Genomic DNA, 21,190 nt, shown 5'->3' on the forward strand with positions numbered 1-21,190 from the left:
TAATCCTTTTTTCTCAAAAGGGATGTATAAATCTGCTCAGCTCCTCCTGCTCTGTAACATGATGCCTGCAAACTGGACTGTATTTTCAATGTAAAGGTTCCCTTTAAGGTAGCCAAAACCCTTCAATATCTGTCACACACACATTAACTCTCATGTTTTTCTATTGGGGGAGAGAAGAGAGAGTTTGTCAGAAAATTAAAAGGATTGTGCATTGAAAGTTTGATCATCAGTTGTTTAACCATATTGTTATTTTAATTGATCACATAGAGGGACATTTATCAATGTTTGCTTATGTATTCTTTTTTTTTTTTGTAATTTTTTCCTTACTTTTTTTTTGCTTATGTGCGACGTATTTATTAACTGGTTTCAGCCTGTTGATAATTTTCTTTCACGTAAGCAATTTTTCCTTTTTTACTTTGGTAGTAGCTTTTTCTGCTCCATGTTTGAGCTGTTGCGACTTTTTTTTTTGCGCAGTTGCGACTGTCGCAGTTAATAAATACCTGACTACCCGTAGTCCATTTTAAAAATATTACTACATAGTAAATTTTAGGAAAACTTGCTTTTCTCACTTTCCAGTCAAAATGTTGCACGAAAAATCACGTAGTCGCAGTTGCGACAATTTTGCGACAATTATAGTAAAGAAAACCTGACTAAACCCGTTGATAAATGTCCATAATAGTCCTTTAGAATATGAATAATATTAACTCTCTATTTTGTCTTAGCAAATCAGTGACAAATTTGTGACTAACATCAATGACCATTTTGTGGAGGGGCAGACTGTGGTTGCCAAGGTCACAAACTTAGATGAGAATAAGAAGCGTTTCCTGCTGACCCTGAAGATGTCTGAATGTGCCCCTGAGGACCCCTCAGCTGAGAGCTTTGCCCGTCTGGAGCAGTATTTCAGGGAAGTTCAGCTCTCGAGGAGTCTTCTCAGCAGAGATGGTATGATTGGTGCTTCTCAGAACACGCTTTGATTTACTGGTTACAATTTTATGTTTTACCAATCTATCACAATACATATTCTTATACAAGATAAAAATCATTTTTAGGGTCCAACCACACACAGTGGGAAATCATGTAGATTTTGTTGCAGATTTCTCGGTCGGCTCCATTGGGGACACAGAGACCGTGGGTATATCTTGCTGACACTAGGCATACAAAAAGAAGTCAGCCCTTCTGGCAGGATATACCCCGCCTACTGACTCTGAGCTAATCAGTTTTTGCTTAGTGTCAGTAGGAGGCAGACACAAGTCTGGAGTTCTTTGGTCTGGAGGTTATTTTTTATTTTTTTTAAGCTAGGGTCTCTAAATTAGGTTCTTCCTTCCTTTTCTTTTCTGGTTTTTAGGTGGGGGTTCAGGAGTATGGCGCTACCTGTTCCCCATATGCGGCTAAGGGGCACGGGGCATAGAATATGCTCTGTTAACCCCTTCCCGCCAACTGCTCGGGTCCTCCTATCTTCCCTGCTCGTCCCGCTGTCTCAGCTTGATATGATACAGATGACCATAGCTGGCTGAAGACATCTTAGGGGAGTATGGCTGCATGCAGGGTGAGTATATTCCTCAACCCCCCAATCCCCCTCCCTCCCTTCCTCCTCCTTTCCTAATTTTCCCTATCCCTTTCTGGGCCTTTGGGGGACTTTTTCAGTCTTTATTGGGGCTGGGAATGGTGATCTGGCAGGGCTCTCTTTCTGCACGGTCGGGGACTTTCATCCGTATCGGAATCCCCTGCTTACTCGACCTTGCCTATATCCTAGTCCTTTGTGTCTCTGAGTGCTGTGGCATGGTTGCCTCGGGCGGCGGTGCCTTTTTCTCCTGGTCGCAATTCTCCCCTAGGTGGGGTCACTCTTCCCTGGTGGCTCCAGACTTGTTCCCTCTTTCTTTTGCCCTTTCAGTCTCTCCTTGCCTTGGCCTCTCGGCCAGGTGGCTTTTCCATGCCTTCTGCTCTGGAGTGGTTGTTCCTGGAACTTCCACCATCCTGGGAGTTGGTCTCTGGCCTTGGCCTTGGCAGAGTTCCGGTCCTTCCCTTCTCCGCAGTGGCAGTCTTTGCTCGCCCCTCCATGCCCGGGTCTGGGTGTTCAGCCAGTGTGTTCTGGCTTGAGGTTTTCTGCCTCTCCTGGTTGGGACTCCAGGGTCCCTCCTTTTCTTCCTGGACATGGGTTCCTCTGTTTCCCTGGGCAGTGGCTCCAGTGTCCTGTAGGGCTCTGTTCCCTCCCTTCTGTCTATTTAGGGTCTCGGGTTAGGGGCTTGGTTGCCCAGTCTGGCTGGTTCGTGCATCTCCATGTGCGCAGTCCACTTTGTCGCATGTTATTTCCCACTTTTGTGGTTGTGCAGAGTACTCTTGTGTTTTCCTCCACCAGGTTTTGAGCTGGGTGGCCTAGGATTGCCTTTTTGAGTTTAATCCTCTTGGTTCGGGTGTTTGGTGGGTGCTTCTTTCCCTAGCCGCCTTTCTGTCCGTCTTCTTCAGGCGTTCGGGACTGTACAGGAGTTTTGCTTCTCCTTCGTCCCATTCTAGCGGCTTTGGTATCAGCCTTCTGAGCCTTGTCGTCTTGCTGAGCGTGCTCAGCTGTTTTTCTATTGTTCACCCTTTCTCCTACGGTTGAGTTGGCCTTCTGGCAGGGCTCTCCCTTCATGCCTCCCCGGCTTGTTTCTCCTTTGGAAGTGGCGTTTCCTTGCCATTTTTGTCTTGCTTTTCCGAATCTCTGCATTAGAGCTTCTCTTATCCCCCACCCGTATCCTCTTCTCGGGTGGCAGGAAGTCTCTCTTTTCTGGGACATTTGGCATGTTCAGGACTCCTGGGTTCGGGGCGTCATATCAGATGGTTACCGGATAGAGTTCGCTTCTTTTCCCCGGGACCGGTTCTTCCGATCCCGTCCTCCCCTTTCCCCTTCTTTGGCGGCTGCCGTTCAGGTCACTTTGAGTACCCTCCTTGTTCAAGGGGTGTTTGTCCCAGTTCCTCCAGGGGAGTGTTTTTCGGGGTTCTACTCAAATCTGTTTGTAGGCCCCAAGAAAGGAGGCTCTGCTTGCCCCATTCTGGACCTCAAGTTGCTCAACTGCCACTTGCTGCTACGCCACTTTTGCATGGAGTCCCTCCGCTCGGTGGTAATGTCTATGGATCAAGGTGAGTTTCTTCACATCATCTTCTGCACATCCCAGTTTTTCCCGCCCATCAGCGATTCCTCCGCTTTGCTCTTCCGGCAGGGCACTTCCCGTTCGTGGCTCTTCCCTTTTGGCCTGGCCACGGCTCCCAGGGTTTTCACCAAAGTCATGGCAGCGGTGATTGCCATTCTTCGGGCTCTGGGGATCTCTATCCTCCCTTACCTGGATGATCTTTTGATCAAAGCTCCGTCCCGGTCCCAAAACTTGGAGAGCCTTCATTTCACTGTGCAGACTCTGTCCGCCTTCGGTTGGGTCATCATCCCGGAAAAGTCCCACCTTTCTCCCACTCAGTCCCTTGTCTTTCTGGGTCTCCTTTTCGACACGGAGGCTGCCCGTGTTAGTCTTCTACAGGACAAGCGGCGCTTCCTGTCGGAGGGTGTACGTCAATGTACGGTGTATGGCATCCCTCTCCTGTTCTGATTCACTTCTGTATGGAGGTGCTGGCCCGAATGGTGGCTGCCATGGAGGTTCCTTTTGCCCAGTTCTGCTGTTGCCCTTTCCAGCTGACCATCTTGGCCTGGTGGGACAAGTTGCCATCCACTCTGGATTGCCGGATTCTTCTGCCCCCCCTCTGTTCGTTGGTCTCTTCTGTGGTGGCTCCACTCTCCCCTCCTTCTCCTCCACTGGCAGGTCGTTGCGACCGATGAGTCTTGGGGAGGTGTGTTTTGGGACCTGACGGTTCAGGGTCGCTGGTCCTTTCAGGAGCCTCGCCTCCCCATGAATCTTCTGGAGATCCGTGCCATTTTTCTTTGCCTTCTCCATTGGGAGGTCATCCTTCAGGGTCGTCCCGCTCGAGTCCAATTGGACAACGCCACAGCAGTGGCTTACATCAATTGCCAGGGTGGCACGCGCAGCCGCTTAGCGATGGAGGAGATCTCCAAGATTCTGCTCTGGGCAGAGACTCGAGTGCCTGCTCTCTCCGCAATTCACATTCCAGGCGTGGAGAATTGGGGAGTGGACTTTCTCAGCCACTCCTCTGTAGATCAGAGGGAGTGGTTTCTCCATCCGGAGGCGTTCACACAGATCTGTGCTCTTTCGGGGGACCCGATCGGTTCCTGCTTTTTAGCAAAGTCACATGACCCTCTGGCGGTGGATGCACTCGTAATTCCATAGTCGTCGTTAAGTCTTCCCTACCTCTTTCCCCCTCTGTCTCTCCTGGCCAGGGTTGAGAAAACTCAATGCGGAGGGCGTTCCCGCCATTCTGGTGGCCCCACACTGGCCCAGTTGCGTGCGATTCGCCTCTGCGTTTTCCGGTTTGTCCCGATCTGCTCTCCCAGGGTCCTCTCTGCAACCCCAATTTACTGTCGCTGTATTTGACGGCTCGGGTGTTTTCCTTCCGGGGTGATTCGCGCCATGCTGCATAAGCCTTCCTCCGCTAGGATTTACCACCGCATTTGGCAGACCTATTTCAGGTGGTGTGAGGCTCAGTCCGTCTCTCCGGTTATCTTTTCCTTTCTGCGCCTTCTTGCAATCTGGTGTGGATCAGCGTTTGGCACTCAGCTCCCTTAAAGGTCAACTTTCGGCTCTTTCTATTCTCTGTACATGGCAGTTGGCTTCCAACCCTCACATCCGCCCATGTGGCTCAGCCGTACTGGTCTCCCACCCCTCCTCCTTGGGATTTCAACCTGGTGCTCGGCGCTTTGAGGGGAAACTCTGTTTAAACCTCTTCGGGACGCTTCCCTTCGCGTTCTTTTCTGGAAGGTCGCCTTCCTCATTGCCATTACCTCCATTAGGAGGGTCTCTGAGCTGGTGGCTCTCTTGTCGCTCTCCCTTCTTTGTCAATCACCAGGACAAGGTTGTTTTTCACCCGCCTCCTTTCACGGGAACGAGAAGATCGTTCGTTCGTCCTTCCTTCTGTCCGTCTCCATCCAAAGCCAAGGAGCGTTCCCTCAATTGTCTGGATGTGGTTCGTGCTGTCCGGATCTATCTTTCCGTCACCTTCTCTTTCCGGTAGGGTGAAACTTTCTTTGTGAGTCTGGAATGTCATCGCTAGGGTCTTCCGGCTTCCAAGGCAACCATTTAGTGGTGGATCCGTTCCGCTATCTCGGAATTGTACCGTTGTAAGGGGAAGGTCCCACCCTTTGGGGTACTGCGCATTCCACGCGTTCCGTTGCGGCTTCTTGGGCGCTACGCAATAGGGCTTTGGCCTTTAAAGTCTGGAAGGCGGCCACTTGGTCATCTTTGCACACCTTCTCCAGATTCTACCAGGTGCACACTTTTGTCTCGCAAGGTGTTGCAGGCGGCAGTGGCTCAGTCCTCTGCCTGATTCTGTTTTGGGTACCCACCCCATGGACTGCACTGGTACGTCCCACTGTCTGTGTCCTCAGTGGAGCCGATCGAGAAAAGTCTATTTTATTTTTATGCTTACTGTAAAATCTCTCACCCCTTTGTTTTGGTTACTATGGTTCAGTTTTTCTGGCCGAGGGGTTGTTTGGTTCTTTTGTTTTTGTCTGGATCTCTCGGTCACCTGCTGGGTTCCTTTTTCTTTCGGTCCCCTCCTACTGCTTTGGTACTAAACTGATAAGCTCAGTCAGGCGGGGTATATCCTGCCAGGAGGGGCTGACTTCTTTTTGTATGACTAGTGTCAGCCTCTTAGTGGCAGATAGATATCCCCACTGTCTGTGTCCCCCAATGGATCCTCCGAGAAAGAGATTTTACAGTAAGCATAAAAAACGTACTTTTTTACATTGCATCGTTCAGTGCAGATTATGTGAATTAACAATCAATATCCATGTATTTAAAAATTCACATTTGAAAACTTGCAGGGTTTGTACAGCAAAATGCTCAAATTAGAAGATTTACTGCCGTTTCCCCAATCCCAAGTCAGTACTCCCTACACCAAGGCTGACATTCTATAGGTTTGAAATCCACATGAATTGTGTGCAGTTTTTATTATTTTTTTTTTTTTTTTCAACAATGTGTTGCTATTTTTTTTTTATTCCTATCCACTTTGGCGCTACTGTATATGCAGTACATTTTGCATTGAAATTTGTCTGTAGAAAATCTGCAACATTTCTGCTACATATGACCCTACCCTTTTAATTTGTTACATGTGATTATGAAAACCACAATTTCAGTGTTTGTCATAAGCACTTAAAGAGGACCTGTGGTAAACCATTTTTAATTTTATTTAATAATTTATTTATTTTTTTAGATTTTATTGTAATTTTATAGCTTATTGTGTCCTTACCAAAACACCTTTTTGCAGTTTCTTCATATGTCCTTCCATTCCTAAAATATGAGGGTTTATAGTTTGTCTGCCAATTCAGAGAATCAGTCAAGTAGGCATAAACTTAACTTAAGTGGGATTATACAGTCAGCGTGTGTAATTAGGCAAACAGGCCCATCAATGTGCAAAATCCACACCCCTGGCTGTATAATCCCTTTACTTCCGTATATTCACTCCCATTCTTAAAATAAAAAAATTCACACCGATCTGAATGATCCCCTTGAATTATCAGACAAACTATTAATCCTCGTATTTCAGGAACTGGAGGGCTCTTAGAGGATACAACACGTATTAAGAAAATATGCTAATAGGAGTATCTTCTTTAAAGGGGAACTCTGGTGGAAAACTGTTTTTTCAAATCAACTGGTGCCAGAAAGTTATACAGATCGGTAAATTACTTCCGTTTACAAATCTTAATCCTTCCAGTACTTATCAGCTTCTGTATACTTGTATACTACAGAGGAAGTTCTTCTCTTTTTTTTAATTTCTTTTCTGTCTGACCACAGTGCTCTCTGCTTACACCTCTGTCCATGTCAGGAACTGTCAAGAGCAGGATAGGTTTGCTATGGGGATTTGCTCCTACTCTGGACAGTTCCTAAAATAGACCGTGGTTTCAGCAGAGAGCATTGTGGTCAGACAGAAAATAAATTCATGTGGAGCATATAGCAGCTGATGAGTACTAGAAGGGTTAAGATTTTTAAATAGAAGTACGGTAATTTACAAATCTGTTTAATTTTCTGGCACCAGTTGATTTAAAATAAATAAATAAAAAAATTCACCAGAGTACCCTTTAATCCCTTAAGGACCAAGCCCATTTTAACCTTAAGGACCAGGCCAATTTATTTTTTTTTTTTTGCGTTTTCGTTTTTTCCTCCTCGCCTTCTCAAATCCATAACTCTTTTATATTTCCATCTACAGACCCATATAAGGGCTTGTTTATGGCGTGACCAATTGTACTTTGTAATGATACCCCTCATTTTACCATAAAATGTACAACGAACCCAAAAACTATTTTTTTTAGGGAGGAAATTTAAATGAAAACCACAATTTTGCACATTTTGGAAGGTTTCGTTTTCACACTGTATACTTTACGGTAAAAATGACACGTGTTGTTTATTCTGTGGATCAATATGATTAAAATGATACCCATGGCTAGATTTTTTTTTTTTTATATTTTTGTACAGCTTTAAAAAAAAAATTTTCAACTTTTTGTACAAAATTGGTAATCTAAAATCGCCTATTTTGACCACTTATAACTTTTTCATTTTTCCGTATATAGGGTGGTATGAGGGCTAATTTTTTGCGCCATCATCTGTACTTTTTATCAATGCCACATTTGCATATATAAAACTTTTAGATAATTTTTTATTAAAAAAAATTGTAATAAAATGTGACTCTAAAGCTGCATTTTTGGACTTTTTTTTAAATGTTTACGCTGTTCACCGTACGGGATCATTAACATTATATTTTGATAGTTTGGACATTTAGGCATGCGGCGATACCAAATATGTTTATAAAAAAAAAATGTTTTACGCTTTTTTGGGGTAAAATGGGAAAAACTGACAATTTTCATTTTTAATTGTCAGGGGATTTTTCAGTTTTTTTTAAAATATTTTTTTTACTTTTTTATTTTTACTTTTTTTTAACACTTTTTATGTCCTCATAGGGGACTATCTACAGAAATCATTTGCTAATACTGTTCAGTGCTATGCATAGGACATAGCAATGATCAGTATTATCGGCTATCTCCTGCTCTGGTCTGCTCGATCTCAGACCAGAGCAGGAGACGGACTGAGGCAGGTGAGGGGACCTCCGTCCGCCATTACAGATGATCGGATCCCCGCGGCAGTGCTTGGGCGATCCGATCATCTATTTTAACATGCGCACTGCCGCATATGCCGTGATCTGTACTGATCACGGCATCTGAGGGGTTAAAGGCGGACATCCGTGCGATCGCGGATGTTGGCCATTACAGGTGGGTCCCCGGCTGCTGCTAGCAGCCGGAACCTGCCGTGTATGACACGAGGATGTAAATGTACATCCTGGTGCCCTAAGTACTGCCGCACCAGAACATACATTTATGTCCATGGTAAGGGGTTAAGGACCTAGCCCATTTTGACCTTAAGGACACAGCCAATTTTATTTTAGCGTTTTTGTATTTTCCTCCTCTCCTTCTAAAATCCATGACTCTCTTATATTTTCATTCACAGGCCCATTTGAGGGCTTGTTTTTTGTGTGACCTGTTGCTTTTTGTAATATCACTCATTTTACCCAAAAATGTACAGTAAACCCCAAAAATTATTTTTTGTGTAAGGAAATTTAAACGAAAATCATCATTTTGAGAATTTGGTTTTTTTTGTTTTCACGCAGTACATATTATGGTAAAAATTAGAGGTTTTCTTCATTCTCTGGGTCAATATGATTAAAATGATACCCATGGTTAAATACATTTCTTATATTGTACTGCATTTAAAAAAAATCTCTATAGCCCTATTCTGACCACCTCTTACTTTATTTTTTTGTATTCAGGGATGTGTGAGGGCTCAATTTATTTTTTTTTTTTACGTTTACGCCATTCGCCGTAGGGGATCATTAACATTATATATTTATAGTTCAGACATTTACGCACACGACGATACCAAATATGTTTATTTCTTTTTTTTAGGATTTTGTGTATTAATATGGAGAAAAGGGGTGATTTAAAACTTTATTGGGGGGGAGGGGCTTTTCACTTTTTTTTCACATTTATTTTACACTTTTTTTAGTCCCCATAGGGGACTATTTATAGCAATCACTTGATTGATAATACTGTTCAGTGCTATGCATAGGGCATAGCACTGATCAGTATTATCAGAGATATTCTGCTCTGGTGTGCTGGAAGACCGATCAGTGCAGAAGACCCTGGGAGACGGAAGGGGGCAGGTGAGGGGACCTCCTTCCGCCATCTTGGCTGATCTGATCCCCGTGGCAGCGCTGCGGGCTTTCAGATCAGTCATTTTAAGTGCCTCTGATGCCGTGATCTGTATTGATCAGGGAATCTGAGCCGCCTGGACCTGCCGCCAATGAAGCGAGTGCAGTTCTGTAAATGAACAAATACAAGTGATTCTATGCAGTGCCGTAAATTTGCGGCTCATGTCCTTAAGGGGTTAAAACCAAAATAGGCTGGAGCTTTGTGTTGAATGAAATTACTGTAGCATTTGCCAATAGGGGACACTTCATGATATGTTGCTATAGATAAAAAAAAAGACAAATACTCCTTAAAGAAAACTAAAAAGAATAAAAGATGTATGCAAGAGCCTAGTGTCCGGTCATTCTCTGTACAGTACCTTTATTTATATGTAGGAATGTATGCATAGCGATGGAAAACATTGTAAAAGCCTTATCTTTATATAAAGTCCTAGTATTGTAAACATTGTAGCCTTTATGCCTCTTATAATTATTTGTGCTATTTTTTTTATTATTTTTTTATTTTTTGGAACTAAAACATCCAGGGGATGGAGAGAATATTTACTCGTTGGTCCCAGGGAAGAAATTAACCCTCATAGTTGAGGAGGTGGAAGAAGGTTCAGTTCTGTTCAGTGTGGGCAAGATCTCTGGAGCTCAGAAAGTATCTGCAGAATGGCATCAGGATAGCGGTAATGCGAGGTTTTTGTTAGTGGTCTATAGTGATTTGTGTCTCGTGACAATTCTGTATAAAGCTTTTATACCTGTATCCTGTGGTGTACTTCTAAAGGATTAGATGTAAAAGTTAATCTTGTCTAGAATGGGCTTTGGCATATTGTTAGTGCATGCACAAATTCACTGCAAAACAGACAAACCACTAAGTGGCTCCATTTGGTGGACATATTAATGATTTCTATTGGTTTTTCATTGCAGCAAACAGTTTGGTCGTTGGGCAAAAAGCAAAGGTTGTGGTTCTCCATGTTGATCTTCTGAATTCCCACGTTCATGTCTCTGTAGATTCAACTCTTTTGAGAAAACCAGTTGAGACAGTAAGTAGTATAAATCCTAGTTATTATATTCTTCAGACAATAAAGGCTGTCACATCTTTGTACAGTGGTCCCTCAACATACAATGGTAATCCGTTCCAAATGGACCATCGTTTGTTGAAAGCATCGTATGTTGAGGGATCCGTGCAATGTAAAGTATAGGACAGTGGTCTACAACCTGCGGACCTCCAGATGTTGCAAAACTACAACACCCAGCATGCCCGGACAGCCAACGGCCAACGGCTGTCCGGGCATGCTGGGAGTTGTAGTTTTGCAACATCTGGAGGTCCGCAGGTTGAAGACCACTGGTATTGGAGGTTATCCTTGTGTGTCCCCGCTGCCCTGGATGTCACCTTCCATCGCTGTCGTCGCATCCCCAAGGTGTCCCCAACGCTCCGGCAAGGCCTCTGCTTCCCCGGCATCCTCGCTCTCCGTCGCCGCCTTCACGTCGCTATGCACGCCGCTCCTATTGGATGATGGGACGGCGTGCGCAGTGACGTGATGACGACGATGGAGAGCGCCGACGATGCAGGGGATCCCAAAGAGGACGCGCCGGAGCCCCGAGGACAGGTAAGTGATCGTCAGCGCACCACACGGGGCACCGTAAAGGGCTATCCGGGGCACCGTAAAGGGCTATCCGGATAGCCGTTTATGCGATGGCCCCGACATACAAAAGCATCGTATGTTGATGCTGCCTTCAACATGCGATGGCCACTGAGAGGTTGAAATGATCGGTTGTCAGGGCCATCATAGATTGAGGGGGTCTCTGTATAGATTCGCACTAATCCTCCATTCCTTTTAGTTTGTTTGAAGTAGTATTTCCATCTCATGAAGTAATAATAATTAGATTGGCAGGGGTTTGACCGCTGGGACACCCAATGATCCTGAAAAGCTAAAATCTTCTATGGCCCTATAGAAAATGAATGGGGTGCTGGCTGTGCAGGGACTGCTTTGTCTGCGTTCATTTCACGCTGAGCAAAATCAAGTGGGAAATACACTGCGTTTTCTCCCATGAGCACACACAGGGCTTACCCGCATTGGAATTTCCGTGCAGAATTCTGCATGGACATTCCCTGCAGCAGAGTCCCATTGATTTCTGAGATTCTGCTGAACTGTGCACATGGCAGAGTTTCTGCCTCAGATGTGTTTGCCATGGAATTCTCGATTCCACAGTTTGCAGAAAGAATAGACATGTCTATTCTTTCTGTGTAGTTTATATGAAAATGCGTTGCCGGTGCTCTATTGTTGATGGAATGTCTGCACAGAAATTGTCTGTGCTGACATTCCACCGTTTGAACATACCTGAGTGCAGTGAGGTTTGTAGGCCGGTTCACTGTTCAGTCATGTTGATGCACTGGCCCTGCCTCCAAACCTCACTGCACATAAAGGGCTGCCTTGGGGAAGCCCTGTGCGTTTGCTCATAGAAAGGTACACAGCAGATTTCCCACTGATTTCGCACAGTGTAAAATAAGCTGCATATGTGTAATGTTTGACCCTATGCTTAATGGGGGTTTTACCACTATATAAACACTTATTCACTATCAACAGAGTCTGATCTCAAGAAGTGGCCCACTTAATGGGACTCTGAATAGAGCAGCAGTGTGCAGACTTTAAAACCGCCACACTATTCATTGTCTTGAGGAGCACTGAAGATAGCAGAGTCTGATGCTCTGCGCACTGCCACTTCTTCCAGAGTCCCATTCAGGTGGCCCATTCTTGAGATCACAGGGTCCCAGCGATTTGACCCTTGAAATTTGTTTACACCTAACTGCAAATAAATATTCTGCAAAACGAATGAAGAGGACAGTAATGTAAGACCTCATCAATCCATTATGCATTATTTTTCCATATCTTCAGTATCTCCTTGAATTCCCAAACTAAATGACACCTTTTATTTTCTCAGGTTATTGAGGGTACAACACGTTCTGCTGTGGTGCAACATGTGGCAGAAGAATTTGCAGTCGTGTCTTTGGATGATACTGCACATCTTGCAGCTATTCCTCTCTCGAGTCACTATAATGACACCTACCAGTTTGAATCAGAAAAGTTACACGCAAGGCAGAAAACCTTGGTAACAATAAAGAGTACGAGTGTGGATGAATATGGCCTCCTCCTTGCAGTGCGAAATACCACTGGTGCAGAGAGACAACGCAGTATTGCAACTGTGGACTTTGTGAAGAAGAAGCCAATGATTGGGGAAGTGGTCACAGGGACTGTGCAAAGCGTGAAGGCCACTAATGTAATGGTGTCTATTACTGATAAACTAGTGGGAGCTATCCATTCCTCCCAAATATTGGAAGAAGTGCCAGAAGGAGTCATCCCTACATCCAAACTGAGGCCTAAGCAGAGCGTAACCTGTCGAGTAATAGGAGGGCGAGACGTCAAGACACATAAGTACGTGGTAACAGGTTTTCACCACTGCTCAATCATAAGGAATGTTTTACATATCACTAGGATTTCATTGGCAGGTTCATGCACACAGGAGACACATCAGCCGTGTTAGTCACAATGTATCCAGCTCACTGCTTTCAGCAAATTGGCTCCCATTAATTTTTTGTTTTTTGTTTTGGGGGGTGTTGTCAGCAGGAGACCGAGGAAACTTATTGTATTCTAGCTATATTACCTACATTCCTAGGTAAAAACAAAAGCACATCCGTCCCTCCGTGTATTTAACAGAAGATTTGGGGGAGCATTAGGGGAATATTCACACAAACTAATTTTCTCGGTCGCTCTTCATTGGGGGACACCTTACAGATGGTATATGTTCTTTCCACAATGAGGCGCTGACACTAGGAAAAAAAAGTCTGCTCCTCCCTGGCAGGATATACCCGCCCACCTGCAGTGAGGTAATCCATTTTAGCTAGTGTCAGCAGGAGTCAAGACACAGGTATGGGAGCTCCCCAGACCTGGTCTTTTTTTTTTTTATTATTATTTTCTAGTAAGGGCTGTTTAGTTAGATTCTTAACTCCCTTTTGTTTCCCTTTTTTCAGGTGGGGGTTCAGGAGCATGGCGCTACCTGTTCCCCCATATGGGGCACAGGGCATAGAGTAAGCACCGTTAACCCCTTCCCACCAACGGCCAGCGCTTGGGGTTGCACCTTGGGTCCAGGTCCCCCTATTTTCCCCGCTGTCTCAGCCTGACGTGATGCAGGTGAATAAAAATCTGCCTGAAGACATCTTGGGTGAGTATGTGGCGACTGAGGTGAGTATTCATATTCCACCGTAGCGGGTTGTTGCTGGGGATTCACTTTCCCTTGGAAACTACCGGGGGATATTTTCAAGCAAACTATTCTCTCCTACCACTGAGTGCCATACAACGTGCAAGCTCTTTCCTATTCCTGACAGATGCTCCGGGTTCTTTTGAGATTCCTCATCTGCCAAGTCTGCCAGCCTCCCATCCTGGGGTGTCCTTGGCATGTCATGCTATATCATTCCCTTCCCCACAGGCTGCTGCATCCGCGACTAGTGCTCCGGATCCCCACATCCAGCGCAAGGTCTCCATGGGAATATGCCGGCGGGGACATGGATTGTAGTATGATCAAAAAAAATGCATATCACTGTATTTTTGCAAGTTTATGGCGGTTCCACGGTATTACGGTATTTAACGGTATTCCCTCCACCCCTCCACCCCCACCCTGAGGAACTAATCATATATGACCCCAGGCACTAACACCAACACCCCCCCCCCCCCCCCCCCCCCCAGGCTGCCGCGCTTTAAATGAATGACTTGCCCATGGATTGGATCTGCGGCTGGAGTTCCGGTACCGTTCTACTGCGCGAGGTGCCGACGGAATGACTCGTTGTCGACTATGGACCCACTCCAGTAAGCCAGACAGTGGTCTGTGTGGTTTCCTACACCGCCTGTCACACATCACACGGCTGATGTATCTGCGGTTGGAGTTCTGGTACCCCACTACTGTGCGAAGTTCCGACGGAGTGACATGTTGTCTACAATAGACCCATACCAGTAAGCCAGACAGTGGGTCTGCATGTTTTCCTATACTGCCTGTCATACATCACACAGCTGATGTATCTGCGGTTGGAGTTCCGGTACCTCACTACTGTGCGAGGTGCCTGACTGAATGACTTGACTACTATGGATCCATACCGGTAAGCCAGACAGTGGTTTGCATGGTTTCCCCTGCCGCCTGTCACAAGTCACACGGCTGATGTATCTGCGGCTGGAGTTCCGGTACCCCACTGCTGTGCCCATTATACGTAGAACTGACCCAGTGTGTCCTACGGACCCTATACAGGATGACAGGGATGCATTCCATGGCTTGTCTACCTTCCTCTATCTCCCAGGGGGTGGGGTTTCTAGGCCTCCCCTTCCTCCCACCTATAACAAAGGGGCACAGTTATTGCCTATCTGACTGTTCCATTTTTACCAAGCACCTGGAGGTTTTCTTGTTCAGCCAGACTGTCTGCACGGTTTCCGCCGCCATCTGTCTCTGACTTCAGGGCTGCCGCGGACATAGCCAGGTTTCCTGTACCTCACTGCTAGGTGAGGGATCTGGAGGAGGGTCCCTACAGGTTTGCGAGATTGATGCCAGTCGGACAGTCCTTCGTCTTGGTCCCCTACACCACCAGGTCGCCCATTGGATAGGCCGCACGCTGGTACACCGCTTTCTGTGGGAGTTTGCATGGAGTGACCCTGTGCACTCAGGACAGGACTCCTATACTGGTCGGCCAGACAGTTGTCCGCATGGCTTACTACTACGTCGGGTCAACTACCATACACTTTCCACACAGTGGACAGTAGTTCAGGTAACCCACTGCCAAGTGGTAGTTTCGAGTGATTCACCCCATGCTGCTTCTTGGGCCTTATCCAACGCATCACATACTGGTTTGCAGGGTTACCTACTTTACTAGGTCCCTCTCTGCATGCCTGCTACTCTATCTGTAGGCTGGTATCTCACTTCACTGTGTGTTTCAGTATGCTGGACCTGGCGTGGCCATGGTCCCTATGCCACATAGCCAGACTGTAGTCTGGTGTGTCTCTTTCCAGGTGCAGTTCCGCAATGTGTATCTGTGGATTCTTGGGACTTTTTCTACCTGTAAGTCAGTCAGACTGGGTCTGCATGTTTCCTGCTCCACATATATTCTTCATCTCCTGAGTCTGCGTCTGCGGCCTTGGTGTCTAGCACCATTAGGAGATGGGGTGTGTGTGTTTTATTATTTTTATATTTTTTTAATTTTTTTTTCTTTCTGCAGGTCCCAGGGACTTTCTCAGTAACAGCAGCATCACTCCGTTTCCCTGTCTAAAGTTGCAATGTTGGTCTGCTAGAGGCATACCTCCCTTCCTACTGGTCCTTTGGATGCCTGCGGCTTCGTTCGTGTCTGCAGTCTTGGTAACCTCACTACTATCGTGAGGTATCCATGTCGTCTCCCTACATATGCTGAAGCCGCTCTGTAAGTGTTGAGCCCACCTTTCCTTCTTTTTGGAGGGGTGTGCCTCGGGGCTTCCTGTGAATTTTGTTTCTGCAGTTCTGTGGCGGTTGAGCACTTCTGTTCTGGCCTGGGGCCTGCTGAGGCATCACAGTAAGTTCAGCTCCTCCCTATGCCTCCAGGTACTTTTCTGGTGTTTTTGGTTGGGGGGTGGCTCGGGCACCTACTCGGTTGCCTTCGTCACCATCTGGAATGGCTCTCAACACAACTTGTATTTTTGCACAGCTCCAGTGTGAAGGATTCCCATCCCTCTGGGGGGGGACACATTGTGGCTCCTCCAGATAACGAAGGGTAGTCACTGGCCCTGGGGGCTGTGTCCACCCAGTAATTGTCCCGTGACTGTGGGGCAGCATTCCCCTACTCCTACAGTGCCTGGTGCACTTTGCCAGTCCCCTTTCTACAGGGGATATGGGGATCAGGGTGCTTGGCATGGGTCAGTACCTAAGTTTTCTCTCATCTACCCTTGTTTTCCCTTCACTAGGGGGACTATTGTTGAGGTTTTTTTTCTGCCGCCAAGATGTTGCCATCTCCCTGTTCCCACTATATAGGTGGGGGTATCTGACTGGGCCCTTGGTTTTTGCTTAGAGCAATCAACAGAGCTTTTTGCTGTCTAGCCTTGTGTGCTTACTGTCCGCCATTGCAGCCTGGCTTTCTGTTTTATGGTTATCTGCTGCTGCTTACGTAGCCTTGGCTCTCTCCTCTGGTGGGAGGAGTTTATGTACTTTTGTATGGCCGGCGTCAGCTGGTCTAGCCACCGTCTGTTGTTCGGGTCCTACCATTGCTCTTCTCCTCCCTCGGAGCAATCTCCCTGAAAGGGTGTGTTCTTCCTTCCCTTCCGTTCCACTCCTTTTTTTTTTTTTTTTTTTTTTTTTTTTTTTTTTTTTCTTCTTCTTCGGGGTCCAGGTCCTCCCAAGTTATAGGGCATTCAGGTCATCCGGATGTCACCAGTGCGGCTACTGTCGCCTTCCGGGTGGTCATGGCGGGCCCCTGGGTCAGGGGTTTTTGGGTCTGCAGCTGCTCTGTTCTTTGTTTTCTGCACCAGACCTCTCCAGAAGAGATTCCGTTTTTCTTTTTTTCCTGTGGTTTCTGGTCTCCACCTTCTGTGGAGATCAGGCATACACTGATCTCCCTGTTGTGTTCCTAGGACTTTTTCCTATCTGCTACTGGGATGGTTTTGGCCCATCTGGCTTCCTGGTCTCTCTCTAGGGACTGGGTGTCTTGAGTCTACAAATGATGGTTCCTTCCTTTTGGCTTCCCAGTCCATCTCCATGGACGGGGGATCCTCCAGGAGCTCTATTTCTGGGCCTAGTTTGTCTCTGGCCTGGGGGCTCTTCCGCAGGCCTTGTAGACACGGGAGTTCAATCTGGGGACTGACTCCTCTTCTCTGGTGGTTGGTTTTTCCCATCCTATGAGGACTGCTTAGGTACGTCCCATCTGTAAGGTGTCCCCCAATGAAGAGCGACCGAGAAAAAGAGATTTTTTTTTTTTTTTTGTGCTCACCGTAAAATCTTTCTCGTGGCCTTCATTGGGGGACACCTTACAGATGGGACACCTTACAGACCCACCCATTTCTTCATCTTTTTTCCAGTTGTTTATCCAGGATTCCTTTCTAGGGTCCTTTGGACATTTCTTGTTGGCTTCTCCTACTGCTTTGTGACAAAACTGATTACCTCACTGCAGGTGGGCAGGTATATTCTGCCAGGGAGGAGCCGACTTTTATTTCTTTTCTAGTGTCAGCACCTCATAGTGACAAGAGCATATACCATCTGTAAGGTGTCCCTCAATGAAGGCTACGAGAAAGAGATTTTATGGTGAGCACAAAAAACTCCTTTCTGCCATGTTTGCTGTGGGTTTTGGATGCTGGGTAGCCCTATTCAGTCATGCTAACCCATGTCAAAGCATTTATTATGCAGATTCCCATTGAAAACAATAAGAAGTGACATTTTTGAAACAACCTGAAAAACATTGTGCACAAGCTTTTAGACCAGTGTTTTTCCAACTAGTGTGCCTCCAGCCTTTGCAAAACTACAACTTCCAGCTTGCTGGGAGTTGTAGTTTGGAACAGCTAGAGGCAACCTGGTTGGGAAACGCTGCTTTAGACTACAGAACCACTTTCTGCAGCCATACTTCATCTCATATACAATATTCCTTATGCCAAGATTGGGCAGACCACTCAAACACTGAATAAATGTAGCCTCACTTTTACTTACTCTATTAGATCTTAAAAATATTTAGGTTGGTACTAATACACAGACTATGATTGTACATGTATAATCCATAATCAAAACACCTTTGGCCCTAGGCTAAGCCCAATGCCACAAAAACCCAAGTTCCCACCCCTTAAACTTAACTTTTATTATGTACAATATTAAAATACAGTAGTAACGAAACATGTAGCGGGGGCATATCTGTTGTTACTTGTTATACAGGTCTACTGATCTATGGTGTAACATACAATCAGATATTTTTATCACGATCAGTAATCTACTCAATTTACAGTATTGAGAATAAGGAATCTATACATGCAGGGCCTGTATTTTTAAAGAATACTTACAAATTAATTAATTTTAATATTGTATATAATAAGTTACATTTTAGGGATGAGAACTTAATAAGGGTTTTTGTGGCCTTGGGCTTAGCCCAGTGTCAAAGGTGTTTTAAATTGACCCTAACCCACTCTTGGGGTAATTGGTGGATATATAATCCATAATATTATATTTGTCTTCCTCTTTTGACAGATTCCTGCCAATTACTCATCCTCATTTGATGAAATCCATTCTGGAGCTCAGTATTCTCCCCAGGTAGGTCACCTGTGGGGTCAATTTCTATCCTTCGGTATCTGATATGAAGGAAGTTGTGAAACTCAATCCTTGAGACATGAGATTATCTGAATTGATTTAGCTGTCTAATACTTAGTGCAAGAATATGTCGTAGTATGTCTGGCTCTTTGATAAATCTGATGTGTCTGAGGAGTGCCTAGTGTATGGTTTAGTCTGACAATCACTTTACTTACTTACTTATTTGCTTACTTTAAACCAAAAACAGGTGCTAACTAGAGCTGGGCGGTATGACCAAATATGTGTATCACAGTATTTTTGTAACTTATGGCGGTTCCACGGTATATAACTATTTATTTCACCCCCCCCCCCCCAATCATGTTACCCGCCAGCGCTGTTCTGCTCCCCCCAATTATCAGCCCAGCAGGGTACTACTCACATATGTCACCCGCAAGCACTGCCCTCCTCCTCTTTGTTGCGGCCGTCGGCGCTGGAACTCTATACTGTAAGCCAGTGGTCTCCAACCTGTGGACCTCCAGATGTTGCAAAAGGCTGTCCGGGCATGCTGGGAGTTGTAGTGTTGCAACAGCTGGAGGTCCGCAGGTTAGAGACCACTGCTGTATGCTGTATCCTTATGCCTGGGCTGCAAAAGATAAAGATAATAAACTTTAACTTACCTACGTCAGCCTCATGCTGTTCCTTGGGACTGGAACGTCGTACAGCCGCCAGCCTATCACCGGCCGCAGCGATGTCCAGTGATAGGCTGAGCCCACTGTCATGTAAGAAGTCGGCCAGCGCTCCTTACATGACAGTGGGCTCAGCCTATCACTGGCCGGGGCGGGACATCGCTGCGGCCGGTGATAGGCTGGCGGCTGTCCGACGTTCCCGTCCCCAGCGTAAGGCTGACGTAGGTAAGTTAAACTTTATTTTCTTTATCTTTTGCAGCCTGGGCACAGGGATACAGCGTACAGCAGTGGTCTCCAACCTGCGGACCTCCAGCTGTTGCAAAACTACAAGTCCCAGCATGCCCGGACAGCTGTTGGCTGTCTGGGCATGCTGGGAGTTGTAGTTTTGCAACATCTGGAGGTCTGCAGGTTGGAGACCACTGGCGTACAGTATAGAGTTCCAGCGCCGGCGGCCGCAACAAAGAGGAGGAGGGCAGTGCTTGCGGGTGACATGTGAGTAGTACCCCACTGGGCTGATAATTAATTGTGGGGCAGAAGAGCGCTGGCGGGTAACATGATTTGGGGGGGGGGGGGAGGGGCAGAACAGCGCTGGCGGGTAACATATGATTAGTTCCCCGATGTGGGGACAGCGCTACGCTGGGCTGATAATTCATTCCCAAGGGGGAGGGGCCCAACCGGTATTGCGGTATGGGAAAAATTCAAATCGTGCAGACCAAAAATTTCGGTATCAATCTGTATACCACCCAGCCCTAGTGCTAACATTTTTGCACATTTTGCAGAGTATTTTAAGATGCCACCTTTTAATGCCAAAGGCTCGTACAGTTTTGCAGAGGCCTTGACCCTTGCAGACCAGGTTGAAGAGTGTTTGAAATGTATTATTATAATTGTGGCATAAGTCAATAGTAAACTCTTGTACGATTGCAGTAGTAAATATCTGCTATGGATCCTAAATAAGCATGAGTAAGAAGCTGCTTTCCTAATTCTCTTTGTATCTAGTCCCACAGATAAGCCAATATATCCAATGATGTGTATAGTAGTATTTGCATCAATTAGCCATGACTTTTAAACCACTTAAAGAAGTGCAGTGAATAACATCATCTTGTGACACTGGCCTCTTTTCAAGGGATGGAATAGATTTGGTAGCATGTGACCAGTCAGCTTCTGAACATGTCCTGGAAGCAAGAAAATGGGCAGGTGTATGGATATAAGGGACTTTCACAAGGTCCAATTTATGATGGCTAGAGGAGTGGGTCAGAGTATCTCTACAATGGCAGGTTTTGTGGGATGTTACTAGTCACTGTTAACCCCAAAGAAAAGTGCTCCAAAGACAACCAGTGAAGAGGTTGTAGCGACTGAAGGTTTATTGTGGAGTAAACGGTAGAGCTTCTGTAGCAATTTGTTAAACGGAACCAATCATCAGATTTTACCCTATATAACGGGTTATATAGGGTAAAATCTTTATCCTCTCCATCCCCGGGGGACACTCCTGCCCCCAGGGATGTTGAGGATATGAACTCATAAACTAGTCACTGCCGCGTCTGTAAGTAGTCCCCTGGGAGGGGAGCTCCTCTTACAGAGTCCTGTGTCTTCAGCCAGCAACTACGCCCCCCTCGGCTTGATTGACGGGCCGTGTCATCGCTCTGCTCCATCTGTTCAGTGAGCAGAGCGATGACTGGGCGTTGCTGCCAGTCGAAGAACGGGACTAGGTGAGAGGAGCTCCCTGTCCAGGGGACTACTTACGGGAACGACAGTGACTAGTTTATAAGTTCATATCTTCACCATCCCTGGGGGCAGGAGCGTCTCCCGGGGATGGTGAGGATAAAGATTTTACCCTATATAACACATTGCCAAGTATTATATAGGGTAAAATCTGATGATTGATTGGTTACCCTTAATGAAAATGTTAC

General features: G+C 46.0%; 1 protein-coding gene across 2 annotated transcripts in view; it reads left to right on the top strand.

Moving 5' to 3' along the window:
• PDCD11 (programmed cell death 11) overlaps nt 1–21,190 on the top strand; it is an 80,833-nt gene that overhangs the window by 39,740 nt on the left and 19,903 nt on the right. For both annotated transcript variants that reach the window (XM_056529675.1, XM_056529676.1), the window contains 5 exons: nt 723–942; nt 9,876–10,019; nt 10,261–10,376; nt 12,277–12,767; nt 18,559–18,621. In XM_056529675.1, the coding sequence (XP_056385650.1) occupies nt 723–942; nt 9,876–10,019; nt 10,261–10,376; nt 12,277–12,767; nt 18,559–18,621 (1,034 nt within the window). The remainder of the gene's footprint in view (nt 1–722; nt 943–9,875; nt 10,020–10,260; nt 10,377–12,276; nt 12,768–18,558; nt 18,622–21,190) is intronic.

This window comes from Hyla sarda, chromosome 7 (assembly GCF_029499605.1).
Source record: "Hyla sarda isolate aHylSar1 chromosome 7, aHylSar1.hap1, whole genome shotgun sequence".
Classification (NCBI taxonomy): domain Eukaryota; kingdom Metazoa; phylum Chordata; class Amphibia; order Anura; family Hylidae; genus Hyla; species Hyla sarda.